Below are 25045 nucleotides of genomic sequence, written 5' to 3'. Positions count from 1 at the left end.
CAGTTTGCGAGATTACTAAAGGGGAAACTGTCTTCTGTTATCTGTTGATTACTTATTCCCCTTTTCTACTTCTTTGATCTCGGAGAGAACCAACATGTTAGGCAAGGTACTGTGTGATCAAGAGATGTGAAAAGTGTGCTAGGGGCAGAGATGAATATGGGGGTGGGTGGCTTAAGGTTAGAGACAAGACAAAAGGGAACTCCTGCAGAGATCTCTTTCTTGTAAGGAGCCTTTTCCTGCCAAAAGCTGCTTACAAATCCCCACTTATCAGAATATCATTCCATTTCTATAGGACTATGGGCAAAGGTCCATCTTCTGTAACTTCTTCATGCTGACATATGGCACTATATTCTTTGGGTGGAAAACGTTAACATGGATTTGTAGTGTCTCTTTACTGACAGATGTAGTTGTCTGTTTACTTATATGGGCAGAACAAGCTACAGTTATTTTGATTCCCATATAGATCATTGTGAGCAACAGTGTTAATCCCATTCTCTTAAGGCCATTTCTTGGAATTGTGCTAGCCATGGATTCAGTGCTGCTCAAGATGGAGCAGTTTTTGTGATGGCTGCAGTCTGGTCATCATGCAGTTAGACTTTTTCCCTCTGGTGGCATGTGTAGTGTTTGTGAAGCAGCGCATGAAAGGTCATCAAACAGATTCTGTGACTCTACTGTCCTAATCACCAGCTACTTCAGCCTACTCTTTTGTGACTCAGAGAGGCCTAGGGGACTTCAGCTTTCCTACAAACAAGATACAGGGTTTCGGGAGCCCCACAGGATCCTGCTCAGCTCCAGTATAAATCATGAAATTTCCTCTTCCTCCCAGACCAACGTATTTTTTTGAATTCTTGGAAGAGCATATAAAATACAAAGTATGGATGTAATATATAAAATAACACCCTAGATGAAAAAGATCATACTGTATAGCATAGGGAATATATGCAAGATCTTGTGGTAGCTCACAGCGAAAAAAAATGTGACAATGAATATATGTATGTTCTTGTATAACTGAAAAATTGTGCTCTACACTGAAATTTGACACAACATTGTAAAATGACTATAACTCAATTTAAAAAGTTTTAAAAAATAAATAAAATAAACACCTTAGTCTTTTGAATTATAAAATCTATTATTTTCCATGAAAGGAAATGCAGTGAGGAGGAATTATCATTTCTGTTAATTCTTACAGTTGTGAAGAAGTGATACAACAGAAAAGTTCTGCGTCTCAAAGTTGACATTTATTTATGAAAACAGAGAATCTACTTCTTGTTCTCTGCAACTATATAAATAATGTTATATATTAATTATATCATAATAAAGCTGAAAAAAATTTTCCCATCTATTTTTAGGCTTGAAAGTTAATTTTTTCCCCATAAGAGAATTTAAAAGCAAGGAAAGAAATATAGTTAGTTTTTGGTTTCCTGGTAACAGGTGTATTTTAGATTCAAGGATTGGGATTTTATAGGTGATCTCTTTCAGTCAGTGAAATTTCTGTACTGGGGTTTCATCAACATTTCAAATATAATTGAAGACTTTCACATAAATTTCTTTAACTTATTTCTGATTTAACCCAGCTGAGGCTCCATTTGAAAGGTTCTGAGCCTTGTTCCCTCTTTTTCTGGACAAACTCCATGGGGCAGGGATCGAGTTTTCTTGCTGTGTCTCCCATGCGAAGACAAGTCTAGACCTATACTAGGTCCATAATAAATACTCATTAAATGTTGAATGACATAAATGGGTGTTGCCATCAAGTGCATTTAACATGTTTCTGCTGAATCTCCCTAAGTGTGGATGTACAAATGCTGGGAAAATTCTGAGAGATTTCGATTTTAATTATTTTAGCACTAGGAACAAAGTAGGATTTGTCTCTGAAAGAAACAAGCTACAACTGTCTGCACAGAAAACTTCTAAATCAGGCATGGCAAGCTGACCTGTGAGGGGGAGCTACTGTCTACCTATGAGCCTCGAGGTCATTTTAGTATCTGAGTTCAAAGGGAGAGTATTGACTGTGAACTTCCTAACGTCCTGAGAGGAATAGAACTCAAGAGTTAAGGCTTTGAGTGAAGTAGGGGCTTAAACATTAGTGGTTCCTCCCACTCCCCTAAAGGTCTTGTCAACTGCCAAGAGACAATGAGGAGACAATGGAGAATATGCTTGTTTGTAGACTGGTTTGGAGCTATGTGGTCGCTCTCCTGTAGCTTTAGGAATGGTCATAGGGTGGAGGTAGGTGTCTGGGATATCACTGAACAGAAGCCAACTTTGTTAAATAAAACAGTGTTAGATGATATTTTGCTGTCTAAATTGCTATATTTACATTTTTGCTTTTCAGAGGCAGGGGTAGCAGCAGGAAGGGACTTTCCCTGTCATGATGGTTTACAGGTTAGGTATTTGTGAAAACCTGAAAGAGAATGGCTAAACAGAGGATAGTTGAGCCATCTGTTTGATGTTGGTCCTGGGAGCTCTGCCACCTTTACTTGCATCTTGTAGGCACCTGCCAGACGGTTGACCTTCTTATTTAGCTATTATTTCAAGGGCATTACTGTGATATACCACACCCACCACAGGGATTCTGAACCCAGCCAAGTACAGAAAGGAAGGCTTTTCTCAGAAGGCACAGGTATTCATTTTGTTTTCTCTTGGCTTTTGAAGGCTTTAAAAAGTAAATATATTACAAACCTTATTCTGCAAATAGGTTTGCAAAAATAAAATCTTTCATTCTTTCTCATTGTAATGGTAGAGACAGAAAAGTACATTTAAATATCACAGACTTAAACTAATTTACAGCTCACACTTAAGTGTACAAAAAGACAAACAAGATAAAATTAGAATGTTAGCACTGAGAATGGCTTTGGAGATCAATTGGCCCAGCCCCTACTTTTTGGATGAAATATGTAAAGCCAGAGGTGAACAGAATTGCTCAATAATACAAGTTAAGTTGGGCAATATAGTATTTTACCCACAGTTAGTTGTAAAGAAAAAAATCTTTGCCAGCCATCTCAGTTCTTCAAGGTTCAAACCATTAGCCACTGTGGTTGCTCATGGACAGTGCATCCTGTGGGGAATTTAGGATGGAGAAAAACAGAAAGTATTCTGTACTTTGGATTTATAGGCCTCTGGATAGTTAAGAAACATATCTAAAGAAAACTATTAATGTCCGCAGATTCTTGCATTTTTCCTTTACATAGAAAAGCACTAAAATAATTAATTTGAAATACCTGTTCTTTGTGATTAGCAGTAATCTTTTGAGGTTTGATTACAAGCTTTTTTTCCAGCAAAAAAATTTATGTGTAACCTGACTCTTCTTTTACCTCTTTACAGCAGTTCCTCAGAGCTGAGAGGCTGTTTCCTGGGCTATAATTCTTGATAAGTTCCCCAAATAAAACTTAACTTACAACTTTCACCTTGTGACTTTTACTTTCAGTGGACAGTACATAAATTATTACATAGTGTACTACTGCATAATTGGTATATATAGAGTTAGTGTGTACATAATTTATACATATGAATTTCCCATAGCTAACTGATGTTTTAAAAATCTCACAGATTTCTTGCTGTTAAAAAGTCACAAGCATCAGATATTTTTAATCACAATGCTCATTGACATAATACATTCTGGGGGGAAATAATTCAGAATTTTTTTCTTGTGTTGGGAAATTTTGATTCTAAGAATGGGCAATTTTCAAAGAATTAATTTCTAGTTATCCTTTATTTATTTATTTATTTATTTATTTATTTATTTATTTATTTATTTTAACTTTTTTTTTTGAGTTATAGTCATTTCACAATGTTGTGTCAAATTCCAGTGTAGAGCACAATTATACATGAAGTTATACATGAAGATATATATACTCATTGTCACATCTATTTTCGCTGTGAGCTGCCGTAAGATCTTGTATATATTTCCCTGTGCTATACAGTATAATCTTATTCATCTATTCTACATTTTAAAGTCCCAGTCTAGTTATCCTTCAATATTTACTTCTTTAGAAACCCAGCAAATAATAGAGACTGTTAAAGTTTCAACTAAGCAAAACCATTGAACAACTTTTCATATATTTGTGAGCTATTTGTCATTCTTTTTTTGATGACTTAGGTATGTGTCTTTTGCCTGTATTTTGCAAGGGATCGGGAAGGTTGTCTTTGAATTTTTAAGTCTCAAGTAAGCCATTTACCCTTTGCCTGTGAATAGGTTGTATTTTTTTTCTTTCATTTTTCAGTTGACTTAACTTATGCTGTTTTTTTGCCCTATCTTGTATGATTTTAAATTGAAATTTAAATTGATATCCAGTTCACTCTTGATATTTAAGGTAAATGTTGAAAAAATATACATTAAGCCCAGAATTACAAATCTATTGTCAAATATCCAGAAAGATTTCAGTGTTTTCTAGAGATCATTAGAGTGTCTGATAATATCATTCCAGATAAATTTTTGATCTACAGCCTTCAAAGATTATAGGGGCTCTTAATTAGAAAGTGTCTGTACATGCTTATTGTAGGGGAACCAAGTTTGTCACCTGAAAAAGTGTCTTTTTGCCATGAAGATTAATTAGGCTGATTATTCTGAAGAAATAGAAGACTCAGGAAGTTACCACCCTCGTAGCTGCTTAAAAAAATTTTAGGTAAAGTAACTGTTCCGGGAATAGAACTATCACCAGAGATATATACAAAGAATACAGGATAAGTATGGTGGTGGAAACCACAAGGCCTAGAAATCAGAGTCCACTCTGTGTCGCATTGTCTCTGTATGGCCCAGCAAACATTTATCAAACATTTGTTTTTCTACTTCCATGTAAATGGCCTTCCTCCCCTTTAAAGTCCCAAACCACTACCCTCAACATCCTCTTTTGTCTTTGGCTGAACACAGTAGTTAAGTTGAGGGCTTCAACCATTTTGGGAGTTACTCAGTTTTCCTAGGTTTCTTCTATGTATACATGTTATTAAACCTGTTTTGATTTTCTCCTGTTAATCTGTCTGATGTCAGTTTAATTCTTAGGCCAGTCAGAATTTCCAGAGGGAAAATTTTTCTCCTTGACATTACTAACTTGATAAATTCTTAATAGCCATAGTTAGTTTTCTGTATTCTGAACTGATGTAACAGTAAGCTATTTACTTTTATAATAAAAATGATTCTGTTATTTAAATTTTAGTTTTTTTATACAGAACATAGGTCAAAGTGCTTTTGAAATAGAGCTTAGAAAATATCCAAAGCTTGTTTTTTTCCAGATATTTCTCTTAAATAGTCTTGACCCATCTCCTCTATAATTATTTAATGTCTTTTTAATAAATGGAAATGAATTTATTTTCTTTTGAAAAAGTGAAAACTGATATAGCATATATTTTACTCCAAACTATCTAAAACGAGTGAATTCTACTTGATAAAAAAAGGAGATATTTAAGAAAGAAAAACCTATGCGTGTAAAAAGAAACGTATAAAAAGAAAGATTACCAGAACATGAATTGAAATTTTAACAGTGGTTATCAATGGGTAGTAAAATTATATGACATTTGTTTTTCATATCTTCTCCCTGCATTTCACAAATTTGCCTTAATGAACCCTTCCTATTATAAACATTTGAAAATAAAGAAAAATGACAAACTTGTAGACAGAAATCTTAGGGAACATTTTCTTCCTTTGAGTAATTGAGACTATTTATATATCCTAAGTGTAGTTTTCCCCTGACTAAATAATGTGTGCTTTCAGCACAAGAGAACAGGGTGTAGGAATGACAGCAGTCCAACCAAGAGAAGGGTGCTTCTCTAGATACTGGAAGAGCTTCAGCATCTTCAGGTGCACATATTTGCATCTCTGTGAAGTCACTTCAAAGATTGTATGAGTCTCAGACCTTATTCTGTTGAAATGAATTGGCTCCTTTCCAAGTCAAGGTCTTCTCCAGCTTTATAGTAACTTTGTCAAAGAAGGACACTGAAATAACAGGATATTATTATTTAGATGACAGCATGGTTAGCAACTGAACCCCCAGAATTTAAATGCTGATAATCGTGATGCTAGAATTTTATATAAATTACAAACTTAAAAGAAGCATTTACTGCCCTTTGCTGTGGCTGCTATGTTGGGCACAAGAAAGTATGGCATAAATTGATAAGAAATAGATTAGGAAGTAACTTGAGCTTTCCGCATTGCTTCATCAAAGGAAAAGTGTTCCTGGAGGTGAGCAACCAAATAAAAAGAACCTCGTCCTAGAAAACATACAGGCCACTTATAGTACACAAAATGATTCCTCTTTTCTGCAGGATAGTTTTGTCAGAGGAACATAAACAGGAGCTGGTAGTTTGGAGGTGAGCCAGCTTCAGATAGCATGTCCTTCTCCCCCAATTGCCGTCAAGACTGAAAGAAGGTATCATGTAGTCCAAGATATCAGAATGCTCCCTTGGCCACGCTGAGCCCTCTCCTGTTTTGTAAGGACAGGATCACTGTCCTTCCACCAATGGACAAACCCTGATGGGGCTCTTCAGCTCACCTGACACCCCTACATCCCTCATCATTGTTCTCCTCCTACCTCACAAGACTTCCCAACACCACGTGTGACCTGCATCAGCTTTGAACACTCTCATGTCCTTCAACATGCGGCTATGTCTTTGGAGTCTGCTTCTTTACCTGTATTGCTCTCTCTGCCCCTGCATTTGGCCTGGGGACACAGGTTTTAAGCTTTGTACAGACCGCAACTTATATCCTGTCTACCATATGTTGCCACAAATGATTAACCTTTCTCCTGTGAAGTATTGTGGCCCAAACTCCAATTTTAAAAGGGAAATTTGAGACCAATTCATTAAGGAATGTCTACCTTTTTTTTCAAAAGGTGGTTAACATTCAAGTGCACAAATTGAGGTGCACCTTGGTTCAAGTGCTTGGGATCCACAAGAAAGAGAAAACCCTATTATTCTCAAAGGTTCATAGCATTATTCACAAAAATATAAAAGTGCTTTGAAAAAATAAAACAGTGCCTGTGCACAGCACTGTCAGTCATTCCAAATCATTGGGAACAACAGTAATCCAAGAAAACACAACAACAACAATGACGTTTCCAGCTCCTGAAATACGTCCCAACTTCTTTGGTATCATATCAGTGATCCAACTAGTGCAATATTTGAATTTTACTTTCATTTGAGTTACTGAAAATGTTTCGAAATCAGTGTATGTATTAGGTACCTGCTAGTTTCCTGATTTGTTTGCAGAGTTTGAGGATGAATACCACAAACTTCCTCGGGATGTACACAAATGTGCTCTTCTTTCAACTGTATTTTATAGCTAATTGGCAGAGGGGGAAATAGAGAAAATATTTTAAATATATAACATTTTAGTTTTGAAAGAAATCAGTAGCTTTTATTTTGAAAGTTAGGGTTTATTTGGTTCAAGTTTCTCAAATCTTTGCAAGATAGCTAAAAAGAAAAACATAAGCAAACCCCACATTTCAAGATTAAGCAAAAACTTGTATTCAAAAATCATAATAAAAACATTTCATACATTGTGTCAGAAGGCACTACAGTGATCATAGACAGCATTCATCACAAGCAAAGCCTGTGTTAAGAGAAGTAGAAACTATTGTTTTCTCTATTTTTACAGGGAAGGAAAATAAAGTTTAGACAGGATAGGTATCTTGCTGAGAACACAGGTGTTCCTTACTGCAAAGCCCAGGGTCTTTACCTGGAGTGCGCCTCTGCCTCTTTGTGGGTTATTTAATGAGCACTTCATTTTCCGTGAATGAAATGATGAATCACACAAAACAGTTCCTTTAGGTTTCAAGTATGGGCTGGCATTAAGGATTTAAGATTGGAACACAGATTGTTCACTCACTCCGCACTTACCAGTACTTCCTCATTCCTCAAGTAGTCTTTACCTTCTCATTGAAATTAGCTGATGGCCTCACTTGAGACAAAGAGGAGACTATGAGTCAGAGCAGAAGTTTCACAGCATGAGGAAGGGCAACATTGAGACTCATGCATGAGGAAGAGTAGAGGGTTGTATGGCCACGTGATATGGGCCTCCAAGGAGAAGTGACTAAGTGGTTCCATGACTAATGGCCTGAAAGTGGTCTTGGATGATGAGTGGTCCACGGGGTGTGAGAGGATGCAACCTTAGTGAGTATATGTTCAGGGAATGGTTGTGCAGTTGGTTGATGGTGGTTAATGTGAACAGAGGGTAATGCAGGGAGCCTTTCCAGAGAGTGGCCTTAATAGCTTTGAACTCCCCGCATAATTCCAGTGAAGATTTAAGGTTCTATCTGACTGTGGACAAGGAGGCTTTCTGTATAGAAATGGGAATAGATTAGAAGCAGAAACAAGAGGCAAGGATTAATGGGCTCTGAAGGGACGAGTCAGTATCATTCCTCAGTGATCAGTGTGTGAGTTATCTTGTTTAACATTTGTCACAAATGACTGATGTAGTAAATACACAGTAAAATATCAAATGTGCAGATAAGAACATTTTTTTAAAACAGTGAACTGTCAAGCCAGTGATGCTAAATCACAGAAAGAACTTGTGTGAGCAAGCATGAAAATTGTTACTAAATCTTAACACAGGCGGAGGCCCTTACAGGAATATTGTAATTCTCTTATAGGCTAATCACGCAAAATAGAGTGAAAAGGAGAGTTTGCATATTGTTCTCTAGAAAGATACTGGCTCATTGTAACAGAGTAGATAAAGACAAGTCTAATAAAACAGAGGGAGAAAAAAGAATTATTGAAAGAAAAAAATGAAATATTTCAGCCTTGTACACTATAAAGTTCTGGATACTGAATTTCTGTGATACAGAATCAGATTCAGAAATAGCAAAGAAAATTACCAACAGAATATGTGAAAGGGTTCAAGATTTTAGATCAGCTGGTTGGGACGAAAGCCTTAACTCTTTACAACTTTCTACTGGTATGATTTAAGTAAGTCCCTGAATTTCTCTGCATCTGAGAGTCTTCTCTGCTTTGGATAATACCATTATTGGGCCTACATACTTCACGGAGTTGCTTTGAGGACCAAAGAAGACCATAAATGGTAAAGTATTTTGTAAACAACACTTTAGCTGTTGCTTTTCTTATTATTAATCTTGACTACCATACAAGAGGATATCAAAAATCATTAAGTAAAAATTATTCTGAGTGCCCCTAGATGGCCCCTGCCCACAAGGAGCTCATTATCCTGGAGTGTAGTACAGACCAAGAAGATGAGAAAATTTAACACAGTGTGAGAAAGGAAAATACAGGGAGACTAGACAGAAATGACTAGATTTCTTGCAAGAAATTCTGCTGTGATATTCTGCTTTTTAAAAAGTTTATATTGACATCCTCTGTGAAATATCAGAACTTCAATTTCTGTAAGACTTCTTTAGGATAATGCATTTTCTGAGAATGTTTGCTATAGAAAACTGTTCATTTAAAGTTATGAAGTGTTTCTTGTAGAGTTTATGAAGCTTATAGCATTGATCTCATTGATTATGACCTCACTGATTTTGTTATAATTAAATCAACTGATACAAAAGCTGTGTATGTTCTCTTCCCAGTCAAAAATGTACCTTTAAGTCTTAATGCTTTTAAGTCTTCGCAGTTTAAAAAGAAAAGTTTTTTTTTTTTTTAAAGATGTACATGCAAAACCTCAATTATTCCACACTGGAGCCCATGGTATGTGTGCCAATGGCACACACTATCTACCTCCTAGTGCCCTGAGAAAGCTCTGTGTGTAGAGGTTGGAGTCTGAAATATTTAAGCAAAACTAGGATACCAGCATTCTCATCAACACCCTTATAAAAATTCCTTCCATATTTTCTGTCTTGCAAAATGCAAATCCTAAAATTCTAAGCTTTTTAGAAACATGTTCTTAGTATCATATATATATATATATTTTTTTCTTTTAAAAAAATAATAGACCCCAAATGAAATCATCTGACTCAGACAAAGACTTAACTGCAATTTTGACCTTCTGCAGAAATGTAATCTCAACCAACCACTCTGAAATTTTCTGGTCAGCATCAATGAGGAAATCTTTCATGTGGGCCCTCTCCATCTCCAGAGGAAGAAAAGGCAATCAGCTTCATAAATCCTTGCTATCCACTGCCCCCCACCCCCCACAAAGAAGATGTCTTTTTTCTAACAACGTTATTGTCGTATGATTTCTGTACAGTAAACTATGCATAATTCAGATGTACAATTCAATGCATTTTGATAGATGTATACACCAATGAAACCACCACTACAATCAAGATAGCTAACGTTTCCATCACTCCCCTAGAGGTGCAAATTTCAAATTCCTAATTTATCCCTCCCTACCCCTTTTACCCACTGGTAACCATAAGTTCGTTGTCTATGAGTCTGTTTCTGTTTTGTAGATAAGTTTATTTGTGTCCATTTTTTCAGATTCCACATATAAGTAATACCATATGGTATTTTTTTTCTCTTTCTGGCTTACTTCACTTAGAATGATGATCTCTAGGTCCATCCATGTTGCTGCAAGTGGCATTATTTTATTCTTTTTTATGGCTGAGTAGTGTTCCATTGTATAAATATACCAAAACTTCTTTATCCAGTCATCTGTCTGTGGACATTTGAGTTGTTTCCATGTCTTGGCTATTGTAAATAGTGCTGCTGTGAACACTGGGGTGCATGTGTCCTTTTGAATTACATTTTCCTCTGGATATATGCCCAGAAGTGGGATTGCAGGATCATATGGTAAGCTTATCATTAGTTTTTTGAGGAGCCTCCATACTGTCCTCCATAGCGGCTGCACCAATCTACACTCCCACCAACAGTGTAGAAGGGTTCCTTTTTCTCTACACCCTCTCCAACATTTATCATTTGTGGACTTTTTAATGATGACCATTTGACTGGTATGAGGTGATGTCTCATTGTAGTTTTGATTTGAATTTCTCTAACAATTAGTGATGTTGAGTGTCTTTCCATGTGCTTGTTGGATATCTGGATGTCTTCTCTGAAGAGATGTCTATTTAGGTCTTCTGTCCATTTTTTGATTGGGTTGCTTTTTTAAAAAAATTGAGTTGTATGAGCTGTTTGTATATTTTGGAAATTAGTCCCTTGTCAGTCGCATCATTTGCAAATATTTTCTCCTATTCTGTAAGTTTTCTTTTCATTTTGTAGATGATATCCTTAGCTGTGCAAGAGTCTTTAGGTTTAATTAGATCCCACTTGTTTCTTTTTACTTTTATTTCCATACTCTAGGAGCTGGTTTAAAAATATATATATATTGCTGTGGTTTATGTCAAAGAGTCTTCTACCTATGTTTTCCTCTAGGAGCTTTATAATATCTGGTCTCAAATTTAGGCCTTTAATCCATTTGAGTCTATTTTTGTATATGGTATTATAGAACATTCTAATTTCAGTCTTTTACAGGTAGCTGTCCCGGTTTTTCCAGCACCGCTTGTTGAAGAGACTGTCTTTTCTCCATTGTATATTCTTGCTTCCTTTGTCCTAGGTTAATTGAGCATAACTGTGTGGGTTTATTTCTGTACTTTCTATCTTGTTCCGTTGTGTCTGTGTTTGTGCAAGTACCATACTGTTTTGATTACTGTAGCTTTGTGTTATTGTCTGAAGTCAGGGAGTATGATTTTCCCAGCTCCATTCTCCTTTTGTAAGACTGTTTTGGCTATTTGGGGTCTTTTGTGTTATCATACAAATTTTAAGAGTTTTTGTTCCGGCTCTGTGAAAAATGTCATTGGTAATTTGGTAGGGATTGCACTGAATCGCTATATTGCCTTGGGTAGTATGGCTATTTTAACAATATTGATTCTTCCAATCCAAGAACATGGTATGTCTTTCCATCTGTTTATGTTGTCTTCAACTTCTTTCATCGATGTCCTATAGTTTTTAGAGTACAGGTCCTTTGCCGCCTTGTGTAGGTTTATTCCTAGGTATTTTATTCTTTTTGGTGCAATGGTAAATGATATTGTTTCCTTAATTTCTTCTTCTGCTATTTCATTGTTAGCATATAGAAATACAACTGATTTCTATGCATTAATTTTGTATCCTGAAAGTTTACCAAATGCATTACTGAGCTTTAGTCCTTTTCTGGTTGCTTATTTAGGGTCTTCTGTGTATAGTATCATGCCATCTGTGAATAGTGACAGTGTTATTTCTCCTTTTCTGATTTGGATTCCCTTTATTACTTTTTCTTCTCTGATTGCTATGGCTAGGACTTTCAAAACTATGTTGAATAAAAGTGGTGAGAGTGGGCATCTTTGTCTTGTTCCTGATCTTAGAGGAAATGCTTTCAGCTTTTCACCATTAAATATGTTTGTCATATAAGGCCTTTGTTATGTTGAGACCTGTTCCCCCTGTGCCCACTTTCTGGAGGGTTTTTATCATAAATGGATGTTGAATTTTATCAAAAGTATTTACATGCAATATACATTTGTTTTGTAGGTATTTTTTTCTTCTTTTGTTCTCTTTTCTTGTGGTTTGATGACTGTAAGGTTACATTGGTTTGTGGTTACAATGAGGTTTTGGCATAGAAGTTTATATATGTATATAATATGTTTTTATATATGTGTATATATATATATATATATATATATATAAAATCATGTGTGCATATATATACACACACACATGATTATTTTAAGTTGCTGATTGCTTAATTTCAAATGCATTTTAGATACCTTGCATTTATTTGTACACTTCTCCCCTCATGATTACTTTTCTTGTTTCTAGCTGTGGCCTTTTCTTTATTTTTACCTAGAGTAGTTCCTTTAACATTTGTTATAATATTGGTTTGGTGATGCTGAATTCCTTTAGCTTTTGTTTTTCTGTGAAGCTTTTGTTTTCTCCATCAAATCTGAATGGGAGCCTTGTTAGATAAAACATTCTTGGTTGTAAGTTTTTCCCTTTCATCACTAAATATATCATGCTACCCACTTCTGGCCTATAGAGCTTCTGCTGAAAAATCAGCTGAGAACCTTATGACAGTACCCTTGTATGTTATTTGTTGCTTTCCTCTTGCTGATTTTAATATTTTCTCCTTATCCTCAATTTTTGTCTATTTGATTACTATGTGCCTTGATGTGTTCCTCTTTGGATTAATCCTGTGTGGAACTCTCTGCACTTCCTAGACTCAGGTAACTGTTTCCTTTCCCAAGTTAGGGAAGTTTTCAGTTATTATCTCTTTTAATATTTTCTCAGGTCCTTTCTCCCTCTCTTCTCTTTCTGGGACCCCCTATAATGTGAATATTGTCCAAGAGTTCTCTTAAACTATCCTCATTTGATTCTTTTGCTTTTTTCTGTTCTGTAGCAGTGATTTCCACTAATTTGTCTTCTAGCTCACTGATCTGTTCTTCTGCATCATTTAGTCTATTCTTGGCTCCTTCTACTGTGTTATTCATTTCAGTGATTTTATTCTTCAACTCTATTTAAGTATTCTTTATATATTCCAACTTTTTGCTAAAAACTTTGCTCTGTGCATCTATAGTCCTGAGCTCACTGAACATCTTCACCATCATTACTCTAAACTCTTTCTTTAATAGAGTGCTTATCTCCTCATCATTTATTTCTTCTTCTGGGATTTTTATCTTGTGCCTTGGCCAGGAAGATGTTCCTCTGCTGCCTCATATTGTCTAACCGTCTACTTGTATTTTTAGGTAGGATAGTTATGTTTCTCGACCTTGGAGAAATGGCCCTCTATGGAAGATGTTCTATGTATCCCAGCAGTCCACTCCTCTCTTTTCACCCAAAAGCCAGGGTCCAGCTGGTCCTATGGTAGAGTCTGGCCTGCGCTTGTGGATTCTTTCAAACTTTGAGTTTTTTTCCCCAAGCTTTGGGATTATTGTTTTCTTATTTCTGGTATCTGCTGCCTAGTGGATGAGGCTGGACTAGAGGTTTATGCAGGTTTCCTGGCAGGAGGAGACATTGCCTGTCCATTGCTGGGTGGAGATTGGTCTTGGTGGGTAGGGCCATGTCTATGGGTATGTCTAGAGTCAGTTGAAGGCTCAGAAGTCTGCTGATGGGTGGGCCTGTGTTCCCACCCAGTATGTTGTTTAGCCTGAAGCTTCCCTGGGCTTAAGTCTACAGGCTATTGGGTGGGACTAGATATTGTTGCTAATGACCCAAGCAAGAAGTCAGCCCCCAGGAAAACTCATATAAACGAATGCTCCCCAAATGTCTGACACCAGCTTTTTTGTCCCTAGGGTAAGCCACAGCTTCTAAAACCAGCAGGCAGGTCTGGCCCAGGTTCCTATGAAGTCACTGTCTCTGCCCTTGGACACAGCATGCATGAAATTCTGTGTGCACTTCCCAAGACAGTGAAGTCTCTGTTTCCCTCAGTCCTGTGGAGCTCCTGGGGTTAATCCCCACTGGCGTTCATAACCAAATGTTCTGTAGTCTTCTCCTCCCAATGCTGGAACCCCAGGCTGGGGAGCCTGATGTGGGGCTCAGAACTTTTACTCCTATGGGAGGGTCTCTGCAACTTAATTATTCTTTAGCTTGTGGTTCAGCCACCTTGGGGTATGGGACCTGATTATATTGGAAACACATCCCTCCTACCATCCCACTGAGGTTCCATCTTTATGTTCCCAGTTGAAGAGGATATTTTTTGCTAGGCTCCAGTCTTTTTTTTTTTTTTCAGTGGTGGTTTAGCAGTCTTGGTTTTGTTGTAGTCATAAGGAGAGATGAGCTTGTGGTCTTACTACTCCACCATCTTGACCAGAAGTCGAAGATGTCTTGATTTTAGAATAATCTTTTTTTCCCTAATAGCTCCCTTACTCCACCATTCTTCATATAAAACCCTTCTATTTGGACAACTCCTCTATGCACATTTCTAGTTGCTAAGTGGGATGCTGCCCAACTCATGAATCCTTCAGTGAAGCCAATTAGATCTTCAAATTAACCCAGTTGAATTTTGTTTTTTAATAGTGTGAATACTTTTCTGTGCATAATGTGTGTCAACAGCTTTCTTTATAAGAAATACCACATCTGTTTATGTAGTACTTTTTTTTTTGAAATTTTCTTTGTTAAAAAAAATACACAGAAACGTCAATTAAATAGAATCAAAAGACCAAAAAGAGGTGCTTTCCTGCCCTGGAAAGACAGCATAGGCCATCTGGAGGAAGAAAGATTCCTATTCCTTCTGGGCAAAGACTCAGCCAATGAAAAGCCAGGGACTCTTTGTTTACTAGAGCCCTTCTAACTTCCTTTTCCTCCCAAGAAAAGTGCTGTCTTTCTCTCGCCATGCAGGGACTTGCATGAGGCTCCCCATGGTTGTAGATCTTCTACTGCAATTCTCTGCAGAGTGCAAATAAACTGATTTGGGTAGAAAAATAACCAGCAGTCTGTTTTAGGTCCACGTCATTTACTTTTCTTTGGCTTCCAAGAAGAAACAAGTACAGTTATAAACAATTTCTAGATGAGTAAGGCTCTGCTTACCTCTTTTTGCGCTTTAGACTTATCCAGCAGGGAACAGTGATGGTTAACATAAGGAGGATCACACCAAAGAATATGCCTAGGCAGTAAAACAAGGTAAGTGAAGGCATGGAAAATATAACTTATACATTTTAAGCTCTATCTTAATATCCAGTCCCACTACAGGTTTCCAATGAGTTTTTTTTTAATTTAACTATAAATTCTACTATTAAACACTACCCTACTCCTCCCCGCCCCTCCACACACAGGGTTATCTTTAAAATTTCCCCTCTGCTCCTGGTTTAATCTAGCACATTAGTCTTATTACCACAGGGTTATAAATAAGCAAGGAGACAGCAGTTTGTAACCTTTGCCCAAAACAAGCCCTGGAGCCCTGCACATGTCTCTTGTGTGAGGTACACGGCACAAGCTATCCTACGCAATGGACTCTACTGACTCTCTGAAACTCGGTCACAAAGCTGTTCCTCTCACATAGGCAGATCACAGAAATAGGCTCACAATATCGGTCTTTACAACTTTTAATGTGTGCAGATGGTCATAACCACCATCCTGAAGACTATTCCCAGGTTATAAGCCAAAGAGGAAGTTGCCTTCTCCTGCCACATTAAAATAGAAAAAATGATTTTTTTTTGGTAATAGTTCAAAGGTAGTATAGAAACTTCGATAAAGGACACTCCCTCTATATGCATATAAGGATACCAATTTTGCCACACTGTGGTCTGAATTCATTATTATTTTCTTTCTGATTGAAATTGAAGTATAAGATATTTTGATCTCTCTTTTTACATTTTACTTATTATAAGTGGATACCTACTGTTAAGGATGCTAGGGTTCCTCAGCAAACCCTTCATAAAACTTACCAACTATGAGACCATCACGTGTGCCTATAAGGGAGACAAAAGTCACAAAAACATCAGTGTGGGACACAACATGATCAAACAGGCACTCTCAGCCAGTGACAATTCATCCTATTTTTTTCAATACACAGTCTAATTTTATTTTAACATAAAAAGTCATTGGTTTTACTCACACAAAATCATTTTGTGTACTCAGAAAAATCTGTTTTTTCTTTTTAACTTAATATTTTGTCATCAAAGTATAATTAAAGCAGAAAATTAATAAAACAGGACAAAAGAAAAATATCATCTATAGTCTTACTATCCTGAAATGTTTTGGTACTTTTTCTTCTGGTACATTTTCTCCATGCATCTAAGTTTTTATATAGCTATAGAATCTCTGTATCTATCTAATCTTTGAACAGCAGAATTAAGTGCTCAATCTATGTTAACTTTTACAACCCTTACTACCACCACAACCATCACTACTGCTACATGTATTGTAACACTATTAACCCTTCATTATGTTTTTTATGCATTTCTCATTTGTCTACTGCTTTCTTACTTTTCAAAAGTCTTAAGTCCTAAATCAAATTTGTTGGCTGTTTTTAGTTTTTTCTATCATATCAAAAACTTCAGAAAATGTTTTTTCTAGCTGTTTTATATTTTTTCTTTTTTTCTTTTAGTTTTCCTATGTTGACTTTTAAAACTTTTCTTTATTACATCTGATATTACATCTGATATTTATTATATCTGATAAAAAGAAAGGTTCTAAATTTTTTTCAATGCGATGTATGTTATTTGATCATCTTTTTTCCCCTGGATTGATTATATCTCAGTTATTATATTTTTTCTATAAAGTATTTATATTTTATTTATACTTTTTTAATTAATATTTTTCGTTCCATTTTTAATAAAAATAAGCTAATTTTTGCTGGTGTAAAGTGATTTATATATTGTGGCTTTCTATTGTAATATCTGGGAGGGTCAGTCCGCCCCAAATATTCTGTCTCTTACAGCCACATTGTTAGAATACTCAAAAGGCATTCAATCAATTAGTGAGTTTTTGTCAAAGGAATAAATATAATTTGATATTAAGGGAGTGTCAAGTTTATAATTTAGAAATATTTGTGAGTGAGCTTAGTTAACATGTTTAAGGGATTAATTGCAAAAAACCCTGCATCTTGAACAATATTGGTATTCTACCATATACTTTAAATGGAGAGGGAAGCCTAGCACTAATTTAGATTAAGAAAGGTTACTCACTGTTAATTTTGCCCATCTGATTCTTTATGTGTACAAGTTTAAGGTTTAGGATTTTGTACTTTGCATCACCCTATAGTTGCCAGCAGAGGGCGACTCTTCTCTACAGAGCTCAGTGACACATAGCTTCTAAGTCACTATATCTAACTGTACTATGTTAAAATCCTGTAGCCTACACCAATGAGGGAGACCAACCAGCTAGTCTCTGCAGTTTTGAGGGTGCTCCCTGACTCATGCTGAAAACATTCTTGAAGGCCTGCTATGACACTAATGTGCTGCTAAATTTTAAGGCCCACAGGCTGTAATCAAATTATTACTGTACAATGCATTTAACAATAGAGTGATATGGACATAAAAGGTTCAGAGGGGGCCCTGAAGAGAGATGAATGGGTTGAGAAGTGCGAGGAGTAAAGCTTGCCTTATTCTCACTGCTAAGGATTTTGGGGGAACAATTAGGGGCTCTCATTGCACTCCTTAGCTCTTAGCACATGCCATAAACTTCCACATGCCACATTCAATGACAGTATGGATGAATGAATGAACAGTGATCATGACTGGGAAGGATCTACATTCCTTGCAACTGCACATACGAGATGTACATATGGCCAGAGGAGGGTCCCATATGTCATCTTCCTGGCACTGGCTCCAGGGACTGCCTTCCAGAGTATACCCATCTTCGCACTCCAAAGTTACATTATCTCCATAGTGATAAACTTTTCTCATTTCCAGTTCCTTCTGGATTACATTCATAGTCTGTGGGAGGCTACATTTTACTTCTGGAATCAGAAAAATCAGAAGGAAATTGGTATTTTATTGTTAATTGTTAGCTGAAACTTTGACTTCAGCAAAGATGAGTCTTTTTGTTTGTTTGTTTGTTTTGTTTTTTGTTTTTAATTTTTTTCCTTGGAAAGAGGAGGTAATTAGGTTTATTTATTTAAATGGAGGTACTCGAGATTGAGTCCAGGACCTCATGCATGCTAGGTAGGCACTCTACCACTGAGCTATATCCTCCCCCTAGGTCATGTTTTCAATAAAAGATTATTGATAACTTTCCCAAAACATCTTATGATTTAACATTCTCTGACTTTCACTTCATATGTAAAGTGAGGGAATATGAATTTATTGCTTAAAATTATTTTTAATTGTTATACTTTAAATTATTGACAACTCTTTAATGGGAAAGCTGTGGAAAGATTAAGGATTTGGAAAACCATGTTCCAGGCCTGGAGCCACTTGGATCACATTATAAGAAAATAGGAATACCATTTTAACTCTAGGTATACAACTAATACTTGCATTTTGCCCCAGAGTAAATGCATATTTCTGACTCATTTCTATACACAGAACAAAGAAATTAATAAATCATGATTCTGGATTTAAAGTATTATTTCTCTACCTAATTTACTTTACCTTATTTAGCTTGTAAAAATTAATAAACAGAAAACTTAATTAAAGACTAGAGACCAGAAGGGGAGCTTTCACACCCTGCAATGACAGTAGAACTCAACAGGAAAAATACTCCTTTCCTGGCAGCAAGTCAGCCAATGAAAATCCATGGATTCTTTGTTTGGCTAGAGCCCTCTCAACTTCCTTTTCGCAACATAAAAGAGTCCTTCTTCTCTTGCTGTGTGAGGACTTGCATATGGCTCACCATGGTTGCAGACCCCACATTGCAATTCTCTGCTGATCCCAAATAAACTGCAATGAGATATCCCCTCACACATATCAGAATGGCTAATATCAAAAAGATAACAAGAGGAGATCAAGATGGTGGAGTAGAAGGACATGGAACTCACCTCCTCCTACAAATACACCAAAAATACATCAACATGTGGAACAATTCTCACAGTATATTACTGTGAGATACTACTGAATGCTGACAGAAGATCTCATACAACCAAAATTGCAAGAAATATTGCCACATAACCAGATAAAGCAAAAGAGAGAGAGAGAAAAAATTAGGCATGATCTGCATCACTGGGAGGGAATTGTGAAAGAGGAAAGTTTCCCTCACCCTGGGAACTTTGTTCACTGGCTGGGAGAGCAGCTGGGACAGAAAGGGAGCTTCAGAGGCTCAGAGGAGAGTGCAGCAATCAGCTTACAGCAGGCAGAACAGAGAGACACCAGCACAGAGGGTCCGTCTCACCTTGCTGCCTTCCCCAGGCCAACATTCATGTCTGTTGCTGTGTGGGGACTGGGAGCTAAAACTCAAGCTCCAGTGCACAGACCCAGGGAGAGGACTGGTATTGGCTGTGTGCAGGCAACCTGAAGGGTCTGGAGTGTGATCCAGACAGCAACCAGGGGTGTTCACAGGATGGAGCCTGGGTGAGCTATAAAAGCCCCATTTTTAGCATACATGGAAAGGGAGAGGTGGGGCCTTAACATAGCAGCCATTTTGGTCACAGCAGTTGCAGCTCCACCCCTGTGAGCTCTGGGAATGTACAAATGCCAGTGGGTTGCTCATACAAAGAGATGGGGCTGAAATTTGAATAGATCCCTGGGGGCTGCATGACTCTGGAAGCAGGGCTGGAATCTGAGCTTTGTCCCAGTGCCTGTGCAATCCATGGATTTACTCACAACCAGTGACTTAGTAAGGTTCACACATGTGGGACAATTGAGCACATTACTTATGTTCTCATGGCTGGGACAGATCCAGTGTTAGTGGCTGTGGGCTTTGCCAGCACCTGAATGTGGAGGTCGGGCCAGGGTCTTGACTCACTCCAGAGCTCCCATGATGGGTCCAGGTGTGTGACTACAGCAGTCCTGGTATCTGAGTTCAGTGGATCTGAGCTGGTGGTTTTGTGAGCACAGTGCCTGAGGGACACACTGGCTGACTGCCTGCTTTCCCATGGTTGAGGTGGGGCTGAAGGCAGTGTCAACAAGAGTGTACTTTGTGAGTCCACATAATGGGTGACAGGTGACACCACAGAAGGCACGTCACAACTGACAGCCCCTACAGAGGAACACTCAGTGGCTCCTCTCCCACTGGAAGTGCTCCAGTCCACCTACCTCAAATCGCAGCTCAGAAACAGACCTGGGGCATCTACTCCAAAACCTGGGGAGCAGACCCTGCCCCCAACAGGGCTAGGACAACCACAGAGCAAAGAGGAAGCACTGCTCAACATCAAGTGCAGGCTCTGATTACCACAATGCCAATCATAATCCCCATCAAGGGGATAACAACCAGTATGTGCTGAGAAAAGATGTGTCAGACATCCACATTAAAAACAGCCTTTGCACCAAAAATATTAGACTCACAATGGCCACACAAGGATGTTCCCACATGAAAACAGCCTTTCAAGACCTCAGTAGATACCTGTATCTCTTAAACTCATAGAGTCAGGTAAATATAAGTTAAGTGAAGAAGCAGGATCAAATAAAAGATCAAGAGAATTTCCCTGAAAGGACAAACAATGAAACAGACCTCTACAGTCTACTAGATCCTAAATTCAAAAAGGGGATGATAAAAATACAGGAGGAATTAAGAAAAGCTATTGATAGAAGTGCAGATTACTGTAAAAGGAACTAGAAACAATAAAGTAGAGCCAATTAAAATTAGGAAACTCATTTACTAAGATAAAAGCTGAGCTAAAGCAATAAATAGCAAACTGAATGATGCAGAAGAAAAAATAAGTCACCTGGAAGATAGAATTATGGAAATTATCCAATCAGAACAGCAGACAAAGACAAATGAAAAAGAGTGAAAGCAATATATAAAATCTATAGGATAATACAAGGTGTGCCAATCTATACATAATAGGGATCTCAGAATGAGAAAAAAGAGAAAGAGGGATCAAAAATGTATTTGGAGAAATTATGGCTGAAATTTTCTCAAACCTAAAGAAGGAAATAGATATCCAGGTACAAGAAGTCTAAAGAGTTTCAAACAAGATGAATCCAAACAGACCTACACCAAGGCATATTCTAATTTAAAATGGCAAAATTTAAAGATAAAGAGAGGATTCTAAAGGGAGCAAGAGAAAAGCAAAGAGTTAGTTACAAGAGATATCCCGTAAGTCTTTCAGCTGATTTCTCTACAGGAATGTTGCAAGCCAGAAGGAGGTGGCAAGATACATTCAAAGTTCTGAAAGGGAGTAATAATCTAGGATACTCTACCCAGCAATATTATCATTTAGAGTAGAAGGAGAGATAGAAAAAATTTCTCAAACAAGATAAAACTAAAAGAATATGGTAAAACTAAACCTATAACAAAACAAATATTGAAAGACCTTCTCTAAATAGAAAAGAAAAAAGAGTTTATAGGAAAGAGAAAATCACAAATGGAAATGTGATGATAAGTACAATGAACAGCAAGAGAATAAACTTGAATATGTAAAAGATAACTTCAAAATCAAAAAAGTGGGGAAGGGGAGTAAGAAGATGTAGACTTTTTTAAAAGAATGTGTTTGAGCCTACATGACTAGCAGTCTAAATAAAGTTGATATAGTAATAGGTTAACATAACTGAGACAAATCAAAAACATAGAAATAATTACAAAGACCACAAAAAAAAAATAAAAGAGAGAGAGAGAGCACACAAGCATAATACAAAAGAAAACTGCCAAATCAAAAAGGAAAAACAAAAAGACAAAGATTAGAACAAAAAAGAAATACAAAATGAACTGACAAATAAGGTTTAAAATGGCAATGAATACATATCTGTCAATAATTACCTTAAACGTCAATGGACTAAATGCTCCAATCAAAAGACACAGGGTAGCAGATTGGATAATGAAACAAGAGCCTGCAATATGCTGCCTACAAGAAACCCACCTTAAGGTGAAGGACACAAATAGATTGAAAGTGAAGGGATGGAAAAAGATATTTCATACAAACAGAAATGACAAGAAAGCAGGGGTAGCAATATTCATATCACACAAATAGACTTTAAAACAAAAGCCATAACGAAAGATGAAAAAGGACACAATATAATGATCAAAGGAGCAATACAAGATGAGGATATTATACTTGTTAACATCTATGCACCCAATATAGGAGCACCTACATACATAGAACAAATACTAACAGATATAAAGGGAAAAAAATGAAGAGAATACAATAGTAGGATACTTTAACACCCCACTGACATCAATGACAGATCTTCCAGAAAGAAAATCAATAAGGCAATATAGATCTTAATTGACATAATACAACTGTTAGACTTAATTGATATTTTCAAGACAATACATCAAAAACAAACAAAAATCCAAACCCAGAATACACATTCTTTTCAAGTGAATGTGGAACATTCTGTATGACAGGTCACATACTAGGACACAAAACAAGTCTCAAAAAGTTTCAGAGGATAGAAATGAATTCAAGCATCTTTTCTGATCACAATGACATGAAACTGGAAATCAAACATAGAAAGATAAATAATAAAAAATGATTATATGGAGACTAAACAATCTGCTACTAAAAATCAATGGGTCAATGATGAAATCAAAAAGGAAATTAAAAAATAACTTGAGACAAATGACAATTAAAAAAATACAAAATCTAAGAGGAAGCAAAAGCAGTCCTTACAAGGAAGTTCATAGTGATACAAGCCCTCTTCAGAAAACAAGGAAAATCTCAGATAAACATCCTAACCTACAACCCAAAATAATTAGAAAAAGAAGAACAAACAAAACCTAAAGTCCTAAAGGAAATAATAAAGATTAGAAAATAAAAAATAGGGGTTAAAAAATAGAGATGATCAATAAAATCAAGAGCTGGTTCTTTGAAAGGGTAAAAATTGACAAACCTCTGGCCAGGCTCACTACAAATAAAAAGAGAGGATCTAAATAAACAAAATAAGAAATGAAAGAGAATAAATAATGACCAATACTGCAGAAATATTAAAAAAAAAGAGAGAGACTATGAACAATTATATAGCAACAGATTGGACAACCTAGAAGAAATGGACAAGTTTCTAGAAACATACAGCCAACCAAAACTGAGTCAAGAAGAAACAGATAATTTGAACAGACTGATCACTATAAGTGAAATAAAATCTGTAACTAAAAAAAAAAAAAAAAAAAAAAACCTCCCTGCAAACAAAAGTCCAGGAGCAGATGGCTTCACTGGGGAACTCTACCAAACATACAAAGAAGAACTCATACCAGTCCTTCTCAAACTTTTCCAAAAGATTGAAGAGGAGGGAACACTCCCAAAGTCATCCTCTGAAACCACCATCTCCTTAATACCAAAACCAGACAAACACTATCAAAAAAGAAAATTGCAAGTCAATATCTTTGGGGAACATAGATGCAAAAATTCTCAACAAAATACTAGCAAATCAACTCCAACAACACATAAAAAAAGATCATACAGCATGGACAAGTTGGATTCATCAGAGTCACAAGGATGATTCAACATATGCAAATCAACCAATGTGATATGTCACATCAACAAAAGAAAAGACAAAGAAGACATGATCATCTCAATAGATGTAGAAAAAGCATTCAACAAAATTCAACATCCATTCATGATAAAAACTCTTACCAAAGTGGGTATAGAGGAAACATATCTCAACATAATAAAAGCTATTTATGACAAACCTACAATCAGCATAATACTCAATGGTGAAAAGTTGAAAGCCTTGCCACTAAAATCTGGAACAAGACAAGGATGCTCACTCTCACCACTTCTATTCAATATAGTATTGGATGTCCAACCATTGCAATTAGACAACAAAAGGAAATAAATGGGATCCAAATTGGAAGAGAGAGGGTAAAACTGTCACTATATGCAGATGACATTATACTGTATATATAAAACCCTAAAGGCTCCACACATAAAACTACTAGAGCTGATAAAAGAATTTGGAAGGTAGCAGGATACAGGATTAACATACAGAAATCAGTGGCATTTCTTTACACTAATAATGAAATATCAGAAAAGGAAAGTAAAGAAACAATGGAGTAAAGAGAGTCTCTTCAGCAAATGGTGTTGGGAAAATTGGACAGCTGCATGTAAATAAATGAAGTTAAAATATTCCCTCACACAATACACAAAAATAAACTCAAAATAGCTTAAAGAGTTAAACATAAGACAAAACACTGTAAAACTCTTAGAAGAAAACACAGACAAAACATTCTCTGACATATGTCATAGCAATGTTCTCTTAGGGCAGTCTATCCAGGCAATAGAAATAAAGGCAAAACTAAACAAATGGGAACTAATTAAACTTATAAGCTTTTACACAGCAAAGGAAACCATAAGCAAAATAAATAAATAAATAAATAAATAAATAAATAAATAAATAAATAAAATAAGAAAACCTACAGAATGGGAGAAAATATTTGCAAAAGGTGAGACTGACAAGGGTTTAATTTCCAGAATATATAAACAACTCATGCAACTTAATAATTAAAAAAAACCCAAACAACCCAATCCAAAAATGGGCAGAAGAACTAAACAAGGAATTCTCCAATGAAGACACACAAAAGGCCAATAGGCATATGAGAAAATGCTCAATATAGCTAATTATCAGAGAAATGCAAATCAAAGCTGCAATGAGGTATCGCCTCACACCAGTCAGAATGGCAATTATTCAAAAGTTCACAAACAATCAGTGCTAGAGAGGATGTGGAGAAA

At 36.4% G+C, this 25045-nt stretch overlaps 1 protein-coding gene across 1 annotated transcript in view; it reads right to left on the bottom strand.

Annotated features, from left to right (window-relative positions):
• CR1 (complement C3b/C4b receptor 1 (Knops blood group)) overlaps positions 1 to 25045 on the bottom strand; it is an 85952-nt gene that overhangs the window by 2147 nt on the left and 58760 nt on the right. The window contains exons 32-34 of the mRNA XM_072948223.1: positions 18056 to 18241; positions 16227 to 16250; positions 15370 to 15445 (exon numbers count right to left, since the gene is read on the bottom strand). Coding sequence (XP_072804324.1) covers positions 15370 to 15445; positions 16227 to 16250; positions 18056 to 18241 — 286 coding nt within the window. The remainder of the gene's footprint in view (positions 1 to 15369; positions 15446 to 16226; positions 16251 to 18055; positions 18242 to 25045) is intronic.

The sequence above is a fragment of the Vicugna pacos genome, chromosome 23 (assembly GCF_048564905.1).
Source record: "Vicugna pacos chromosome 23, VicPac4, whole genome shotgun sequence".
Lineage (NCBI taxonomy): Eukaryota > Metazoa > Chordata > Mammalia > Artiodactyla > Camelidae > Vicugna > Vicugna pacos.
Note: the sequence above shows the minus strand (reverse complement) of the source record. Positions and strands in the feature narration are given on the sequence as shown.